This window comes from Echeneis naucrates, chromosome 18, assembly GCF_900963305.1.
Source record: "Echeneis naucrates chromosome 18, fEcheNa1.1, whole genome shotgun sequence".
Lineage (NCBI taxonomy): Eukaryota > Metazoa > Chordata > Actinopteri > Carangiformes > Echeneidae > Echeneis > Echeneis naucrates.
Window position 1 is genome coordinate 3,795,312 of NC_042528.1, and position 18,981 is coordinate 3,814,292.

Sequence of the window (18,981 nt, forward strand, 5' to 3'; positions counted from 1 at the left end):
AATGTAAAGCATGTGTACTGTGAGTGTGTGACCGCACCGTGTTCTCCCGCTTGCTTCACTGACGAGGTACATTCGGAGTATTTTTCACGCTGCAGAGCCAAAGCTTTCCACTCTCAGACAGGAATCTGGGTCAGAGGTGTCAGAGGTGAAATTTAAAGCAGAGCAGCATTTTTTGGTGTGGTCAGAGTATGCTGAGGTGATTCAGGTGACCTTGTTGTTGTGTCCACTCAGCAGAGAAACTCTGACTTACCCAGGCTTACTGGGTTTACTTCTGCCTTTTGTTCCGCACTGCCTATCATGAGTCAACAATTGTTCAGGAAGTGCATGGGGTCTCTCAGGTGAAACTCAGGTGACGGTAAAAATCAAAGGGCACGCCAATAAAGCAAAATTTGTTACAAAATGTAATGAAGGTCTTGGACTCAAAGCTTCTTGTCCTGTCTGGAAGCATCGGTGCTGCTGCGCTAAAGAAAAAACTGAGTCATGGCTTCGGAGACACTGCAGTCTGGCTCTGTTCTGGTCCTTGAGGAAAAGTGAGTTGGGTGGACCTCCATTTATTTGGCCTGTAAATGGACGTGAACTTGTTGTGCACAACAATATTCAGCAAGCAAAAAGCCACAATCAAGCCCATCATAGGGAGGAAGTAGACGGATGTGACAAGATGTCATTAAAATTTTTGACACTTTTATGATATCATGCACAAATAATTCTGAGTGCAACAAGCTTCTGTGTCAGCCTGGACAGAGTGAGCAGATATTTACAGTTCAGCAACTCATGATATCAGATCTCATTTTTTTATTAAGTATCACATATTAAATAGATTTTTTTGGCATGAATTGCTCTCTCGGAAGAAAAGGTAGCTTGATTGGGAAAAGAAATACCTCAGAGGCGTCACCTCTGAAGTAAGAAATCCACTTATTGGATGGAAACACGCCAGCAGTGGAGCAAGATTCAGAGCAGGGAGTTGCTTGAAAGGGCTAAATTTAGACTGCTGCTGCATGTTGCTCAATAAGTGAGGATGAGTGAGAGGAAACGGCAGCGGCAGTGGTGTCTGAACATGTGGAGGGGGATGAGGGGAGAGGGGAGATTTTGGAATAACAGCTGATGGTTTGGGAGGACGGTGGGGGGGGTGGAATAGATGGGAGGGTCCTGCAGAGGAAAAACAGGAGGAGGGAGGGGCGGAGGCAGAACCGAAGGCGGGGCTGCTGTACTCATATGAAGGAGAATGAAATGTGTATTTACTCAAATACAACCTCTCTTCAATAAGCTGGACGCAGACTGGATGTCTATGAGGGAGACCTGAAGAAGACTCCTCCGCTGGTTTGTTTACTGCAGAAACAGTGAGGATGCTTTTGTCTCTCCAGCTCTCACCTGGAACAAGGAAACAGTGAGGGACTTTGTTGTCGTTGTGTTTGTTGTTTATCTGAGCCTCGTTGTTGTCTCATACAGCAGAATCAAAGTGAAGGACTAGGTTGTTTCCATCTTTCGGACTTTGAGAGAATGTCATTGGAATATTGGACTTGATTAGACCCGAACCTGCAGCTACACCTGTGAGACCAGCAGCAGAGACAGTCTGGTTGTCCACTGTCCTCAGTCCTCAGAGCAGAGACACGGCTGCAGGGTGAAGACAAGGACACACTTGACTTCGATACGCGCCGCACGTTTCACCGAACCTGGTTTTTACGCACAAGAGGAGCCGTCTGAGCGCACGGCCAGCGCCGGGTACTGCGAGCCGGGAAGGAAGATTGAGCTGTTGTAGTTGCAGCCAGATCGGGTCCAGACATCACAATGACAGACGGTCCGAGACAGCGGAGCAGCACGGCGGGCTCTGCCAAGGATGCTGCCGGTGAGGAGTCCGGAGGAAAAGTGGCGCTCAAGAAGGAAATCGGACTAGTCAGCGCCTGTGGTATAATTGTGGGTAAGTGACTGCTAACCATCGTTAAGTTGGTGCCACATGAAGTCCATAGGGGTGTAATGTACCTCACCGCCATGTGCTCATCTGGTATGACGTAGTGTACGTTGAGTGTGACGGACAGGAAGAGACAACTAAGGTGAAGAAATACAAACAGTCTAACAAACAGTCTACAGAGGGTGCAAAAGCTGCACTGGGATCAGGTTCCATCACTCAGCAGCTAAGGTATCTGAAGGATGGAGATGGATCCGAAAGGTGGGGATGTTGCAGGATGTTATATTTAACACAAATGAAATGATATGTGATCTGCATGCAGTTAAGGTGGATGTGCCTTCTCTCATGTGACAAGTCTGGGATATAAAAATAACACCACACAGTCCTGAAGGCTCTCCCAAACTGGATACAGTGACAAACTAAAAGAGTTTGCAGCTGTAAGCCTTCAGAGATGAAGCCAGATCATGTGGTCTTGCGTCATTTCTCGGGGCCTTTTGCTGATGCAGATAATCAGTGAAGCAGTCATCGTTTCTCTGGTGGCTGGCCAGCTTTAATGTTGCCACACTGAGTGAGCAGCCTTTTTGGACAAAGTGAGATGATATATGCCTTAGCATAAACACTGGGCAGGGTTGGTGTCTTAAATCTGCACACAAATATGAGCCTGCAAATACTGAAATCAAAGTAAAATTGAAGTATCAGCACCCCACTGAGTGGTAGAAGTAGGAACATGCCCCCTAAAATCAGCAAGTCTCATTAATCCTCTGAGGCAAAAGAATAGTTGAATTGATTGGTTTACAGCAGATACGGTTCATCCCAACTGTGAGCACCACGCTTGCTGCTCAGCCTGCAGCTCCAAGATTTTATTTGCTAATGATGATTTATTTGCATTTATGACGACTTCACAAGATGGTTTAAAGAAAGTGTGAAAGGAATAGAGGAGAGTTTAGGGAATTTTTCCATATTTAATTAATCATTTGGCTAAAAAAAACATTTAAATGTATATTATACTTTACTACTGTATTGTCTTATTATTTCCTGACATACCAGATCCAAAAAGTGTATGTAGTGTGAATATTTACACAGCTAAAGGAGCATTTTGTAAGTTTTACAGTTGCTACATGAACACCAAGCAAATTCAGCATCAAACTTTATCCCTTTCTTTGATGATAGTTGTGGTGGAAAGCAACCACCTTGTTTTCTATCACATCTTTTCTTCTGCTGAAATTAGCAGCCCAGCCAGCTGGCATTGAAGTAAACAGTAAACAGTTGTTAATGACTATGAGGAAATAGACAAAGTCACAGCAACTCTTCTTTTAAATTGATCACAGATGATCTGCTGTTGTCCCAAAGGGCCCAGATTAATGCTGAGAGTATAATTAGCAGACTTAAAGCACTGACACTTAACACTGCACTGACTGCCTTGTTTTTATAATAAAAGAGGCAAAAAAAAACAAAACCCAACACCAAACATGTAAATGGTGGCAGGTGAGTCAATACGACCAACAAAATACTAGAAATAAATGCCATATGGCACAGGTTAGCCAGATGGGTTTGAGGATTGTGTCGTCTTTGTGTTGACCTTCACAGGATAAAGTGCAGCGAGGGGATGACTCATTCGTGCTTGTGTTTCCATGGTAACGGGAGGAGAGATACGCACGCGTCTGTGCGTGCACATGGGAATTCCCATGAGGTTTTGCTGCATGAGAGAGGAGAACGGCGGTGGGAAAATAAGGAGGGCAGGAAGGAGGCAGGGAGAGGCGAAGAACAACCTTGTTATGGAAACGCTGTAGGGATGACCTTGTTCCCTCTCATTTTGTAACTTTCTTCCCAAAACCTTCAGCCTGCTCCGAAATAACTCACAGTGCACGCTCACTGTCATGTTTTTGCATCTTTCCAGAGTAATATTCATATCGATACTGTAAATCTTTATGGATCATCCCTGAACACATTGTGACCATGTCTTCTCTTCTTCTCTCCCTATATATTCATACCGACATTTAGATTATCATCCTCCGTTCATTTACTGAACAAGCTGGTTGGCTGTGTTGACGCACACATGCCATCTTAGAGGATTTATGGCGGCCCAGATTTCAGCACAGTCACCAGACTGTTAATGTCCTTCACCAAGTCATTCATTCATGCTCATTCAGGTCACATTGCCATGTGTGAGAGAGACGTGAGCTCAGGTGACTCGTCTGATCCTTTCACTGTGAACCTCCCCCGCTGGGCTTCCATGAAAAGGGCCAAGCTCACAAGGATATCGCACAGTTTTATGACCTATTGTACAGTACAGCCATTTATCAGGCCACTCCCACCCCACAAACACATATAAATCCAAAAAACCTGCAAGGTCAGGATGTGGAATTAGACATGAACTTTTGACCACGTGAACGATGGCCCTATCCTGATAATGCTGTTTTATTAGCCCGCCTGGCTTAGCCGTGTCTGAGCTGGAATCCACACTGTCTCCACTCTGCTTTCTAATAGAATCGCTGCATCAACTCTAATCCAAATCGCCTTGATTAAATATGTAGTTGAATTCTATCCCCCTGTGTTTTAAAATTGAATTACACCGCAGAGCATAAATCCTCAATTCACAGAATGAACTTGGGTAAAACAACCAAACAAACAAACAAAAAAAGAATACATGAAACGCGAACGCAACTTTGTTTTTACAGCTAATGGATGCAATTACTTTTATTACAACATTAGCATTAAATGTTCGGCCTTTTGCAAATTTCTCCAAAAGCCTGGATGCATGTGGGTCTGTGTACCATGCGGTCTGGGGGCCAAGCAGCAGGTTGGTGGCTGTTTGAACAGGGATTTAATGCTGGGAGGAAAAAAAACAGGAGCTAATCTTCCAGGGCTTTATGAAGGCTGATTAAGGCATTATATTTTAATGCTGCGCACGCACACACACACACACACACTTGTTAATGTTCATGGCTTGCTGTTACTGTGACTGCTATTTGGCTGAGAGGTGGTATTCAATCATGTGCCACGGCAATGCCCAAACACAACAGCTTGTTTCTCTCCATGTCTTTGTTCCACTTAAGATAACCTTCTTATTTTCTTCAGCTTCAGAAAATGGGATTTTTGAACAGATAGAGTTACAGGAAAAACAACATAGAACAGAAATTGCGCAAAGAAGACAAATGCTTTCCTAACATGATGAACAAGGTGCCAAATACAAGCCATCGAATAAATGATCTTCCATATGAATTGAGTGAAATGGAATCACAGCTTGTTAATGTCAGATGTCAAACAAAGTCCAAGAGGAACAGAAGAGTACTCAAAGAGCATGTCTGAGAGCGATCCCCTTCCTTTATGAGATGACAATTCAATAACAATGTAGGATATCCAAATATCCTGCCGGGGCAGGTAGCCAGTTGTAAAAAGCTTAAGCTCAAAAAGAGACATTAACAAGGAGATTCAACAGCTCAGCCTTTTTATTTTCTGCTTCTGTTAGTTAATGCAGACATTGATTTGGTCGTAGTTTAAGGTCAAGAGACAGCCAGAGTTATGATGTTCCCTTCCAGCCTGGTAAGAGACAATAGGATGTAAAAGCAACAGCAAGAACAGGAAACAGGATTCCACCTTAGTCAGCACTGGTCTCTTACACTTTTCTGTGCACATGACACAAATGCAAACCATGCAAGTGTGCTCATTTGGTTACACCCTAAAACTACACTATCACCCTCAAGTCATGCAAACCCAATACCGCACACACACACGCTGCCTCAATTTAGTATTGCAAGAGCACGGCAGGGAGGGAAAGTGCTGAATCAGCATTTTTTTTTATCCTGCGTGTCAAAGGTCGTGCACCGAGGACCCCTTTCTACCTTTCACCTGCTGCCTTACCTACCTATTAAACCTATTAAAGTATTATTAAAGTTGAGCAAATTTCCATCTCCTCAGGCCTCAGTTAAACCAAACGTTTAGCAGAAGTTCACATTAGGCTTTAGACTTCACTGATCTGAGAAAGCAGAGACAGGTTCTTGTCGGCCGTTAAAATGAAGCAGTGCCTTTTAGCTGTCATATAATGTGTACAAACGCTGATAAGAATAATACAGTTACAACTTTTAGTGTCATTGTCTCTCCGCGCGCACACACACACACACACACAGTTCATTTAACACGACAGGCAAAACATGACTTTGACTTTTGCACTTTGGACTGCCATCCAGGCTGTCACCCAACAAGGCAATTACAATTCAAAGTCACCGACGTTTCACCCTGATACCATTTTATTGGCTGCACAAGCTCAAGCACAGTCAGCCGAACCTGACTGGAGGTCAGTGCCACTGTCTTTGTCGGAGGAGGGAATTCTTTCTTGTTGGGCTCGAGGCTAATCGTGCATCTGCCCGTCTCTCAGCTCCTGTTTAAACTGCTCAGTGAATATGTCAGGGCATCCAGCTCTCATCCTGCCTCCCTGTTTGCTCTCTTTCACCCCGCTCGCTGTCTTGCTCCATCTCCTCACAACTCTGCCGAGTCAGCAGATTGCAGGATCCCACTTTGCCTGCTTCATCAGTGTTTAATCTGTGCTCACTCTCTCTGCCTCTTTTTCTCTTATTTACACATGACCCAAATCTATTTCCTGTTCAGTTTGTCTTTTTCCTGTTCATTTTTTGTCTGACTACCAGCACTAAGGGGAAGTTACCAAGCCGCAACAATTTTACAACATAAAATATTTGTTTACCTTGTAGCATTTTTTTATTTTTGCCCTGCTGAAGAAATGTTATTGTACTTAAACAATATATAAGATAGATATGGTAAGATATGGTAAGATATGGTAACTGGATAATAGTTGGGTCTAGGGACTTCCCTGAGTTTCTTAATCTCAGCCTCCACATTTAAGTTCCTGAATTCATTCAAAAGAAAAAAATTAAACATTTCATCTGTGAGTTTTCAGCATGTTACAATTTCAAATAGCAACAGGTTGGCTGTTTACACCTGTCTGGGCTTTCAGAGTGGTAAAATCAAACAGAAGCACTGTTGTGCTTCTGTGTTGATAAAAGGACATATTGATAATTTGCACAAATTAAATGGACAAACTTCATGACAGCCTTGTTTAAAGTATTAGTTAAAGTTGTACTTCCCATGATAAACTAAACTGACCTGTAAGAAAAACTCTCAGTTTGCACTGAAACTTGACGCCTCTCTGTCCTCCACCAGGTAACATTATCGGCTCGGGTATCTTCGTCAGTCCAAAGGGTGTGATGGAGAATGCCAGCTCTGTGGGCGTGGCCCTGTTCGTCTGGATCATCACTGGCATCATCACCGCCATTGGAGCGCTGTGCTACGCCGAACTGGGCGTCACCATCCCCAAGTCAGGAGGAGACTACTCCTATGTCAAGGACATCTTCGGAGGCCTGGCTGGGTGAGCAGACACTTGTGGTTGGAAACCATTGAAGGGGCGTTCAGGTGCATTTTCAAATGGCATATGAGCCAGTAAGCACAATACATCAGAGAAGGCTGTGACAGCAATGGAAAGATTTTTAAGAAAAAAGGCTTGATTAACTTGTTTTTCTTATTATCTTTGCAAAAGCAGAAGTCAACTACTCCACAAACCTGACTGCTGAGCTCGCAGCAGTCAGGTTTGATAACCTCTTCTTCCCAAAAGTACTGTCTGTGAAGTGCATGACCCAGTTTTCAAGAAGAGCGGGGCCTCTCACACAATTGAGGTTAATTTGACAGTGATTTATGTGAGCATACCAACATGTCTAGAGTCGTCTATTTATGCTGCTGGATGAGCTTTCTGATCAGACATCTTGCCCAAGCCAGCAGGGGGTCTATATTGCACACAATCATGGAAAAAGTCACAAACCAAAAAGACTCACATGTTGGCGCACAATATGTACAAATGCCTCCAGGGTAAGGATATTAATAAACAATCAAAGTGACTCATCAAATTAAATGTAATGTCTCTGCGGGTGTTTCAGCTTATTTTTAATCGCTTTCATCCCACAGCCGTCTTCCATTCATCCGTAAGAGGTTTGCTTCAAGGCAACGATGCTTACAGTAAATTGTTGGGAACCATGCTAAGTTCCGAGTAAAACAATATTGTTCGTGTAGATTTCACACACACTGTGCCTTTAGGTAGACTGTAAACACAGATTAGACCATTGTTTTTTTTTTAGCTATCAAAAGGATACGTATTATCAGGCTACTGTGGGAGAGGACTTCAAGCAGACAAAACAGCCAATGATTGTTTCACTCTCTTTGTACAGTGGCTATCAAAACACATCAATGAGTTTTTAGCTCCAAAGACTTTGTAGTCCACGGCTCCAAATGCTCAGTTTGAAGCGTTGAGGCCACACTGTTTCCCTCTTTCCCTTTTACCCTCTATGACAAATAAACAGCGTTCAAGGGGCGTTTGTTTGTGTTGTCCTGCTGCTTTTCCCTATGTGTGCGTTTGCATCACCGTGTCGCTGAAGGCGGCTTCGCAGAAAAGGGGAAACTCTCGTAAAGTTGTGCGCTCAGAAGCAACTTGATTGGACAGTGAGTACAAAGTACAAAGCTTCTTTGTCCACCCGTGAGGCATCTTAGATGCAGAAGGTCACCGGATAAGAGTTGTTGGAGTGAGTTATGAATGGACAATTAAAATATATCAGTACACAGCCATGACTTTTTGGATTTTAACACCTCATACCTCATTATTCAAAAGATTAGGTCTGGGTGTGATTGGTGGAAGAGGCGTTTTTGTCAGCTCCTTTAATTACAATCAAACTAATTGTTTTTCTAGTTCTCTTCAAGTTGTTCCAGTAAAACAAACTGAATGTGCTAATTTGGACTTCAAAACATTCAGCTACTGAAGAAAACAATCAGCACATTAATAAATGGTAAAAATAATTGTTATTTGAATCCTGGGAAAGTAATACCACTTGATCCTTCATTAGGGAATAATCAGCCATAAGTGCTGTAGTATTACAGGTTAAAGTATGTATTATGCATAAGTACAGCGTCGTCTTGATACATTAACCTACAAGCTGCGCTTTAATGTTGTAGCTGGTTGAGGAGGCCTTACTTTAAGCTGCTGAAGTAGGTCAGTTTAATTCATAAATGTTTAGGATTTTTATATGTGAAAGAGCCTTATTCTATGTAAATGGAGTTAAAAGCTTCTTAAAATGTAAAATAAAACAAGCAAATTTAACTCCAAGAATGTCTCAGTGGGCGCTGGCCTCCTTTTGAATCTACATTTTTCTGTTGAACACACAGACACATTCCAGTGAGTCACAACCCCGTTAACGCAGTCAGGTGTAACGATCCCTCTGTAAGCTTTCTGAGAATTTTGTGGTCTCCTCAAAACAGTCAGTTAAACCCCAGGCCACCTCTGCTCGTCTACATATCGTCTCACGATACAGCAGCGGTGACAATTACCTGTGGTGTGCCAGTATCAGGACGTGTCTCTGTGACAGCAGTTACTTAAACAAAAGCCTCGTAGCCTGAATAACTCAACTCAGTTAGAGCTGAAATGTTATTAGTCTAGTTTCCAGTGCAGATTTTCACTGCTGCTTGGTCCAAATGCTAAGTTAGAGTTTCACAATTAGTTTGGTTTCATATGAGCCTTCAGCTTTCCAAACAGTCTGTGACCAAAGGTGTCGGGTTTCCCCCTTGCTTTTACTTGAGGAATTTCTTTTCTCTGATTAGATCAGATTAGATGAATATTTTCCGTAAAATGTAAATTTGTCTGTGCCAGCACTGACACAGCAGCTATGAGTCATAGCAGTCATTTAACTTCCAGAAGCAAAATGTACACCACCTTATAATATTTCAAATGCCTAATCAATAAATACAGCACTTAAAATTAGCATTACAAACATACATGTGAGCGTAACACATTCAATACATCAAACCAGCAGTTGCAGATGAGGAGGAGGGGGGCTTCTTAAACAGACTGTTATGAAGGAGCTACTAGAGGCCAAGCTCAGAAAAAAAGCATTCATATCACCCAAAAATAACCTGCTTTGAATGGGGGCCTGTAAATGGAAGGATGTATACGGGGTGTATGTGCCGTCGGTGCAGTTTCCTCCTGTTTATTCTCACCTGTTAGCGCTCCTACATGCTGTATTTGATCCCAACACCCTGCTGCTTTCTCACATGCCTGTGTTTGTTCCAGGTTCCTGCGTCTGTGGATTGCTGTGTTGGTCATCTACCCGACCAATCAGGCTGTGATCGCGCTGACGTTCTCCAACTACGTCCTCCAGCCCCTCTTCCCCACCTGCTTCCCACCGGAGAGCGGCCTGCGTCTGCTCGCTGCCGTCTGCCTCTGTGAGTAACACAGTCATTTTGCATTCAAAGCGCATTCTTCATCAATTCTACTCTGTCATGATGAACTAAAAGCTTTGTCTCCTCACCGTCTCAGCTTTTCTTACAAATGATATAAATGAGATAATGAGATAAATGAGCAGGTCTCCTCAAAGCAGATACTGCAGAGCGATGAGTTCTGTGAGTGAGCTTGTTCAGACAGGATCAATGGGAATCAACGTAATTCCATGAGAGCACAGTCAGGATGAGCGGACGGACAAAATGGAAAAGCACTATAGAGACTGGAGTAGATAAACGATCGTCAGCCTTTTAAAGCAGTCAGGGTTTGTCTTGAGTTGTGACTTGATTGATCTAGTTCAGGCTCTGTCCCAGAGTTTCCCCTCTTTTTCTTCAAAGCTCCTCTGTTATCCATCCCTGTGTCATAAGAGGAGGATAAAGGAGATTGCAGAGCAGCTAGAGGACAGTAGCACTGAGCAGTGAATACATGAAGACAAATGGATGGATGTGTTTGGTGGTGAGGTGACAGCGGTTGATCCTAATCCTTCATCAAATTCACACTCGCTGGTCAAATTCTGCAGGTAGACTTCAGACAGAAAGAGAGACAGACAGACTGGACGCAGAAGAGTGTGTTTGTGCATGACAGAGACGCAACACTGTTCTCTGTTCATAATCCTGACTGTAAAAATCAACATCACACTACACAAGAGCTGTGTGTTTGTTGTCATTCATTCAAAAGAAGTTGAATGTTTGGGGTCAAGTCCGGAGAACTAAGAGCTGGTAGAACAGGAGTAACTGGAGCTGTCAAATTAAATGCACATCTCAGCATCTCACCTGGCTTTTGTTTGGCTTTGGTGGAAAGGTTTCTTTCTAAGATCAGTTAAGTCTAAATGTTTCTGTTTCCTCATAGGATAGTCGAAATCATGAATTTAGGAGGAAAATAGAAGTCGTTTTGAGTCATGGTATATCACAACAAGGAAGCATCAGCGTAAAAATTGATCCAGCTGCTGTTTTCAGGCCTCTGAAATGAAATATGTTAAGTTTAAGTTTAAAAAAAGAAAAGGGCAACAATGAGTGAAAAGTAGTTTGATTTTTAGCCATAGGACAAAAGTACACCTGAAGAGTAATAATTAACTGTCAGGATAATAAATCGTGACAGAGCTCTAAACTTTCTAAATGTTTGCCACATTTTTGTTCTAATTACAGAAACTGACCTACATTTGCTCGTCTTTCTCGATTGCCTCTAAGCGACAGGAACTGCTAGCAGTCATTTTTATTGCCTATCTTTTCAGCAAGACAGATTGTGATTGGCTGATGCAACATCTGTCTTGAGTCAGCTGAGCAGATGTTGTTAGGTAGTTTGGAGTGAGAAGTGAAAAACAAAGGGGAAAAAAATGAACTTGCAAATTTTGCCCTTGCTTAATATTGTGTAATAGTGAACAGGATATAACTTTACTTATTAAAATGCAAAGATAGAATTAGATCAGATCGAGTCAAAACACAAGCAGGCTGGTTTGCTTATTTCCATTCGCCAGGGGAAAAGATTTCCAGGATGTCGCCTTTCAGAAAACCCCGGGGTGGGATTCCCCCTCCCCCCGGGGGTTCATCCCTTCGTACAGATACCCCAGTGCGGGGTCGTAGCCGTTTTCCAGCAGTTAACTCAGAAAGTTTCCACACACCCACATACATTTTGTATACTCAGCTTACAGGCAGCTGAGTGTCCCCACAGCTCAGTGATTCAAAGAATGTGTCCACAGGTGTTTGCGCGACTCCTGCTGGTCTAGGAAGACATAAAGGAGGGGACATGTACAGTAAATTGTTCTCTAATCCAGTATGGTGGCAAAAAGATCATCTGGTTCCTAAAACGCTTCTGTTTACTGGTGATTTGGTTAAGAGGTTTAAGATTTGTTTTAGTTTGTCTGTGCATATACAGTACACAGATCAACTCATAAGATGAACTGCTTGTGTGGAGTCTCGTTTCCTGTTTTCGTTTGGGGGAGGCAGCAGCTGGCCTTGTTTTCTCTGCTGCACTAATTTACTTTGCAAAGGGAATGCATCCAGTTTATGCCCATATTTTCCATTTAATCTCCCACCCATTCACCTGGAAAAACATCATGAAGGACCCGGTCTGTAAATGGCACTCACATCTGCAGCATGTCTGTATCAGTGCAGAACAGTGCATGTCTGTACATGCGCATCTGCCTTTGTTCCCTGCAGTGGCAGCTCAGCCCAGAGTTATTTAATGTGATGAACTTAATCCCACAGTCAAACAGGCCTATTATTTAATGGCACCCTATTGGCCTGAACTCACTGACCTGTTGTACCCAGCAGTACAGATCAAATCCATTATCTCTGTCTGTGTTAGCTCAGCCTATTTTATTCATAAAAATATACGCTTTTTTCCCAAATCAATATTCTATGGCAGAAAGTGTTGGAACACAAACCGTGGATTTTTTGTCCTTTGCATTACATGCATGGGATTATCATAATTTTATAAACGCCAGAGAAGGTAGAAAACACAATTTGAATCCCTGTAGTTGTATCGCCTGACAGTTAGGTGTTTTCAGAAGGGTAAATGTTGAAATGGAGGAGATAACAGCTGAAGTTCAATGCAATGATGCAGCAGCGGAGTCAAAGGTCACTGCTGCGTTTATCAGCAGCTTTCTCCTGTTTACAGACCTGAGGTGGGCTCACCTGCCATTAAGAAAATGTTGTGGTTTATTGGCTTTATCTGTGACAATAAACAACCACTTTCATGACTTTCTTTCTTGGGAAACTTTGAGTTCCTGCTACTGAAAACAAGGCCAAAACACACGTATGATATAGATTAGTGTGATCTTCTTTTGCTACCACTTTTACTCCATGGCCGTCACCTCACAATCATTTCCCAACATGGGAAGAACATGCAAACTCTGCACAAAAAAAGCATCAGGCCTGACAATCGAAGCGACGACCTACTTGCTGTGAGGCAACAGCGCCAACCACTATGCCAACATGCTGCCCAAGTTTCAGATCAGAAGTTTCCAAAATTTAAAACAAACAAAAACATCTGTAAAAATGGTACAAGACAAAATAAATAAAGTGATTTAAATCCACTTCAGGGGAACCACAATGAAATTTAAGGAGTAAAATAAAACCTGACAATGTGATTTACTTTGTTTTTAGTGCTGCTGACATGGGTGAACTGCTCCAGTGTGAGATGGGCTACCAGGGTGCAGGACATCTTCACGGCGGGAAAACTGCTGGCCCTTGCTCTTATCATCATCATGGGAATTGTGCAGATCTGCAAAGGTAAGCTGTCCAATGCCATGTGTTCATCCATAAAGACACAAGTCCATAGTACATTCCATGTGATTTAGCTGCCGGCCTGCAAAAAAGCACTCAGTCACACATCCGCGGTCACTGGGGACATCTTCAGTCATGTGGGAGGGAAAGGACTCCCTGTGGACCCCAGAGGGGTCAGTAAGTTGCTGGGGCCCTTTTAGTTAAATCTCACATTGCTAAAATCAGCATGCCTAAGTGGGTTTGCAATTCAAACATGGCTGAGGCCAGTTGTTACAGGGGCCACAGTGAGTAGGCCCCTGAAACAACAAAACCGGCGTTTCAGCGTTTGAAGATAATAATAAAGAGTTCAGAGGCTGATTGGATGGAAGGTTTAAGGTTGAGTAGAAACGCTTTCACGCTCTCTGGAAACACACATCTTGAAGAGATTTGTGGAAGAATATAAAAACCAATGAAAGAGAACAAGATTCATCAAGATTATTCATGATTTTCTCCAAAGTGAAAATTTGACAATGTCTCAGTCAATTTCAGGGGACCAGTGTGGAAACGTACTGATTGTATTAGACGACGGTTTTCTGCTTGATTTCCTCACAGCAAGCCAAAATGTTTATCCTGAGCCAAAACCAGAGTTAAATGATCACAAACAGACTTATTTAGTTAGGTCGTGTTGTTCAGGCTTATGTGAGGAAAGCCCAGAATAAAAGAGGCTATTCTATTGAAAAAGAGGAGCGCGTGTTTTTTTCTCTTTTCTCTCCACTGCATCAAACCATCAATATTTCACGTTTTCAACCTGCAGGAGACTACTACTGGCTGGAGCCAGCCAACGCCTTTGAGCCCTTCCAGGACTACGATGTGGGTTTGATAGCCTTAGCCTTTCTACAAGGCTCCTTCGCCTATGGAGGGTGGAACTTCCTGAACTATGTCACAGAGGAGCTGGTGGACCCTTACGTGTAAGACACTTCACTCTGCCTCACATGCATCTTGATAAATTCTGTTGTTGTGTTTGGAAAACAGCCTTTCTGTGGCCCTGAATTGGAATATAGCCAATTTAAAAGCCGCTTTTAGCTATTTCAGTCATTAGTAGTCGCATACCAAGTAAGCTTCCCGGTTGAATCCCTGATCCTTTATGTTTGACACTTTGAAATGTATTAAATTTATCATAAGACCACTCCTAATGTTTGGCCACTGAACTAGAACAAAATCTTACTCAATGAAAAGGTTTATTTTTTAATTTCCTTTGCCTATCCATCTTTTTTTTTTTTTTTTTTAACAATCTCAAATTTTAATAACTCTGGTATCCATAAATACACCTTCCCTAAGGTACAACGTTTAATTTCCTGCTTCAAATCCCCCCCACCATCCTTCTCCTTAGCTTTTCTCCCCACTCCCCAAGCTAAACACTGCTTCTTTATTGTCTCCATGCAGGAACCTTCCTCGTGCCATCTTCATCTCCATCCCTCTTGTGACTTTCGTGTACGTCTTTGCCAACATTGCCTACGTCACAGCCATGAGCCCCCAGGAGCTGCTTGCCTCAAATGCTGTTGCCGTGGTGAGTATCTGATTGTGTCACTCCATCCAAACAGAGTGAAATGGTTCTGCTGCCCTCCAGTGGCTGTTTTTCATGAATGCAAGCCAAATGATGTGTGTGTGACTCGTTAAGAGCAACTAAAAAATGTTGACCTACACAGCTACTTATTATGCTTATCCATCCTCCATCCTAGACGTTTGGTGAGAAGCTGCTGGGAGTCATGGCATGGATAATGCCCATTTCTGTGGCTCTCTCCACCTTTGGGGGAGTCAACGGTTCCCTCTTTACTTCATCAAGGTTAGTTGTCTCATTAATGAGCGTGTGTATATATATATATATATATATATGAGGTTGAACTCCTACATGATGAAACCTATTATTTCAATAGTCAATCAACCTTAATTGAATGGTCTTTGCCTTCTAGTTTAGAAGACACCCAACTGGTTGGCCCAGTCTTTGACATTCTCCCTGTTCTGTCTGGATCTGCTGGATCTGCTCTAACTGAACTATCGTTTTATAGATTGTTCTTTGCTGGAGCCAGAGAGGGTCATCTCCCCAGCCTGCTGGCCATGATTCATGTGACACGCTGCACTCCCATCCCTGCTCTGCTCTTTACTGTGAGTTGTGCTCTCACCCCGACCAACACACACACCGAAACATTATCTCCTTCAGATGAGTCAGTTTCAGTCTCTTACGATACTCAATCCAAAAGTAGCTAACCACAAACGATCCCCCCCAGTGCCTCTCCACTCTGCTCATGCTGTGCACCAGTGACATGTACACTCTGATCAACTACGTGGGCTTCATCAACTACCTCTTCTATGGAGTCACTGTTGCTGGGCAGATCGTCCTACGAATCAAACAGCCCAACATGCACCGGCCAATCAAGGTTTGTGTGTGTGTGTGTGATGCATAATGACAACGGAGTTGATGTTTTGTAAAAATGTAAAGCTGTATAACCTTCTCCTATATTATATAACCCCTCCAGATCAGCCTGATATGGCCGGTCATTTACCTCATCTTCTGGGCCTTCCTGCTCATCTTCTCCCTGTACTCTGAACCCGTGGTGTGCGGCATCGGCCTGGCCATCATGCTGACTGGCGTCCCCGTCTATTTCTTGGGAGTGTACTGGGACAACAAGCCACAGTGTTTTGATGCCTTCATTAGTAAGTTATCTTATCCTTGGCTACCTTTTGTTGAATGTTTGTTTTGGGCTTTTTTTTTTTTTTTTTATTTAATAAATAGATAAATAAATTGGGCAGCACAGCATAGTGGTTAATATTGTTACCCTGCAATACCCATTAGAATGGTTTGAAATTACAAATCTACTCAAAATGCCATTGTGTTATTTATCTGTGCAGCGGTACGTTATCACCTTAAAACCTGTTGCTGTTTTTTTCCAGACAAGATGACATACGTGGGCCAGAGGTTCTGTGTGGTGGTTTATCCTGCTGAATCTAATGGCGGCAGCAGCGGGAGCGGTGAGGAAGGAGAGGAAATGAAGGAGGCCCGGTCTCCACTGTCCAAGGACGGAGGAGACAACCACAAGTCAGTGGACTGCTAAAATGCAAGTCTTTATCAACCCAACTTCGCCCAAAAAGAAACAGGCAAAACAGACGCACACGTGGGCGCACATATACACAAAGACACAAGCAAACATACATCAAAATTTTTGTAGTGGATTTACTGATCAACACTTGTGCCCCCACAACTTTTCTTTCATATTTTTCTGCTTGGTTTTTGTTTCAAATCAGTAATGTCTGCCTCAAATGTAGTATGAGATGTTTAGAGTAACATGACCTCACACTGTCACCATGGGGTCCTTCAAAAGTGCAATAAAGAGAGATTAGCACCTTCTAACTCATCAACACGTCAATATCCTAATGCCTCGAATACTCCTCCTCCTCATAATCATCAAACGGCTTCTGATGCTCTCTCTCCTCCACCACACACTCTCTGCACACTCCTACTGTAAGAGTGCCATTTTTTCAGTATTTTTTTTAATTATTATTATTATTGTCAAAAGACTATTACTGTACTACAATGGCTACGCAAACAGGATTTTGTTTTCTTGCCACCTTGTAAATTTTTGTTTTGTCATACATTCAACACACCAAAGCTGTATTTTGACTGTCAAGGCAGAAAATCTGATTCAGATCAAGTCACGTCATCAAGTACATTGAATACCGCTGTTTTATTTTTAAAGCTGACTGTGATTCCGAAATGTTTCTCTAATTTTTTTTTTTGTAATTGTGATAATTGTTTATTTCATTTGTCTTTGTTCTTATTTTCTAGTTTTAATATGTTAATTTCAGTTTTGTTTTTCTATACGATATCATATTCATCTGGGGTCATTTTTTACTTAACACATTAAAGTTGATGTGTGATCTTGGTATTGGTGAATGTGCTGGTAAATGATGCACAGTTCTTGTTAATTGCCTTAATCAGAATATATACTGTACTTGGGTGCCATTGTATATGTGACAGAGGGATAATTAAACCTTTCAAACTGCAGGCGCAGGCTAGACTTAAAAGAAACACACACGATAGTTTTCACTTCCTCATTTGCATTGTGAATGTGCAAACCCCGACACCGACACGTGAATGCCTGTATGAAAACATTTTTTAATGCATCAATTGCCTTTCATTTTTTCCAGCAGAAATATTATTTTAGCTTGACATCTAGCTGTTAAGATTTTTTTTTTATTGTTCAAATTAGGGCATAGAAAAGAGAGCTTTAGATAGTTTTTGGGTTCATACAATTCACTAGAAATTAATTTATAGCTCAATATAAGTACAGGCACCAGGAAAGACTGAACATTCATTACTGAATGAACCCATTCTGTGTTGTCTGTTAAAGATATATATCTACGCTTATTCCCTTTGTTACGGAACCACCTTTCTTCATACATTAACACATTATGAAACTATAATATCTTCGGTCTTTCTATAAATCTAGAGTCTCAGGGCATCCCTACTGCCTTTTCCTTACATACACTGCCTAAAACCTCCAGACCATGAAAACTCGACAGAATATGATTCCTTGTTTTGTTAAAATCTATTCGTGGTAAATGTCTGTAGTGGTGCTTTTAGATATTTATTTCCTCAGGAGTCCCCACCCCCCAAGAAAACAAAGAACATTTCATCGAGGATGTCAGATGTTGAATAATTTCAACTCTGAACAGGGCACAGGTTGTCTTGGATGTCTTTACAAGTACAAATACAATAATTGCGTGTTGTGTCTGTACAGTTATTGTGTATCTACAGTATGCACAGATGTCATGCCAGTCTGTATTTTGTCTCTTAGTTAATAAAACCACTGACTAATGTTTAAATTTGTAATTCAGGTCCTCGTTTATATAAGAAAAATACGCTACGTTGTGTTTGTCTTCTGTCTTATCTATTAACTATTCAATAATTTCAAGTTATGAGAATAAAAAACGTTCTTAATAAGACACTTACTGTACTGGTTGAGTAACCCTACTAACCCAACTGTAAATGAGGCCTGAAATGTTTCCACTTCACCTCAAATTCTGAAACACTATGACATTTTTCAGTCTGAGTCAAATTTAAAACATCTCAAGGCAGTTTAACGGTGACTGTTACTTCTAAGCTGCAACCTCCACCTTTTTGCTTAATTCAGACCAAAACAGGCCTTCAAACTGGGGGAAGTTTGATGCTTGCTGTGTTGTAAAAGACATAATGTACACTGGTGATCAAAGCAATTCTTTTGGCAATACATCAGTGTATTATAATACGGCACCTGATGAGGATGACCATTCTCACAAATTCAACTTCACCCTGTGCCATCTACCTACCACACAGAGCTATTTTCACCAATGCTTCTCTCAAACTTATGTCTATTTTTGTGTTGAAAATGTAAATGTACATATTGGTGGTGTGTGTGTGTATGTGTGTGTGTGTGTGTGTGTGTATACAAACAATAAAAAAAATATATACATAAATGAACAATACTTTTCACGTCTCCTTTTTTCCCCCCCAT

The 18,981-nt window shown here is 42.0% G+C and overlaps 1 protein-coding gene across 1 annotated transcript; it reads left to right on the forward strand.

Annotated features, from left to right (window-relative positions):
• Positions 1-1,213: 1,213 nt before the first annotated feature.
• On the forward strand, positions 1,214-18,926 carry slc7a8a (solute carrier family 7 member 8a). The gene is made up of 11 exons (XM_029525819.1): positions 1,214-1,915; positions 7,079-7,283; positions 10,023-10,174; positions 13,334-13,459; positions 14,247-14,400; positions 14,876-14,999; positions 15,172-15,275; positions 15,499-15,595; positions 15,718-15,867; positions 15,967-16,144; positions 16,382-18,926. The coding sequence occupies exons 1-11, from the start codon at positions 1,786-1,788 to the stop codon at positions 16,540-16,542; spliced, it is 1,581 nt and encodes a 526-aa protein (XP_029381679.1). The 5' UTR covers positions 1,214-1,785; the 3' UTR covers positions 16,543-18,926.
• The last annotated feature ends 55 nt before the right edge of the window (positions 18,927-18,981 follow it).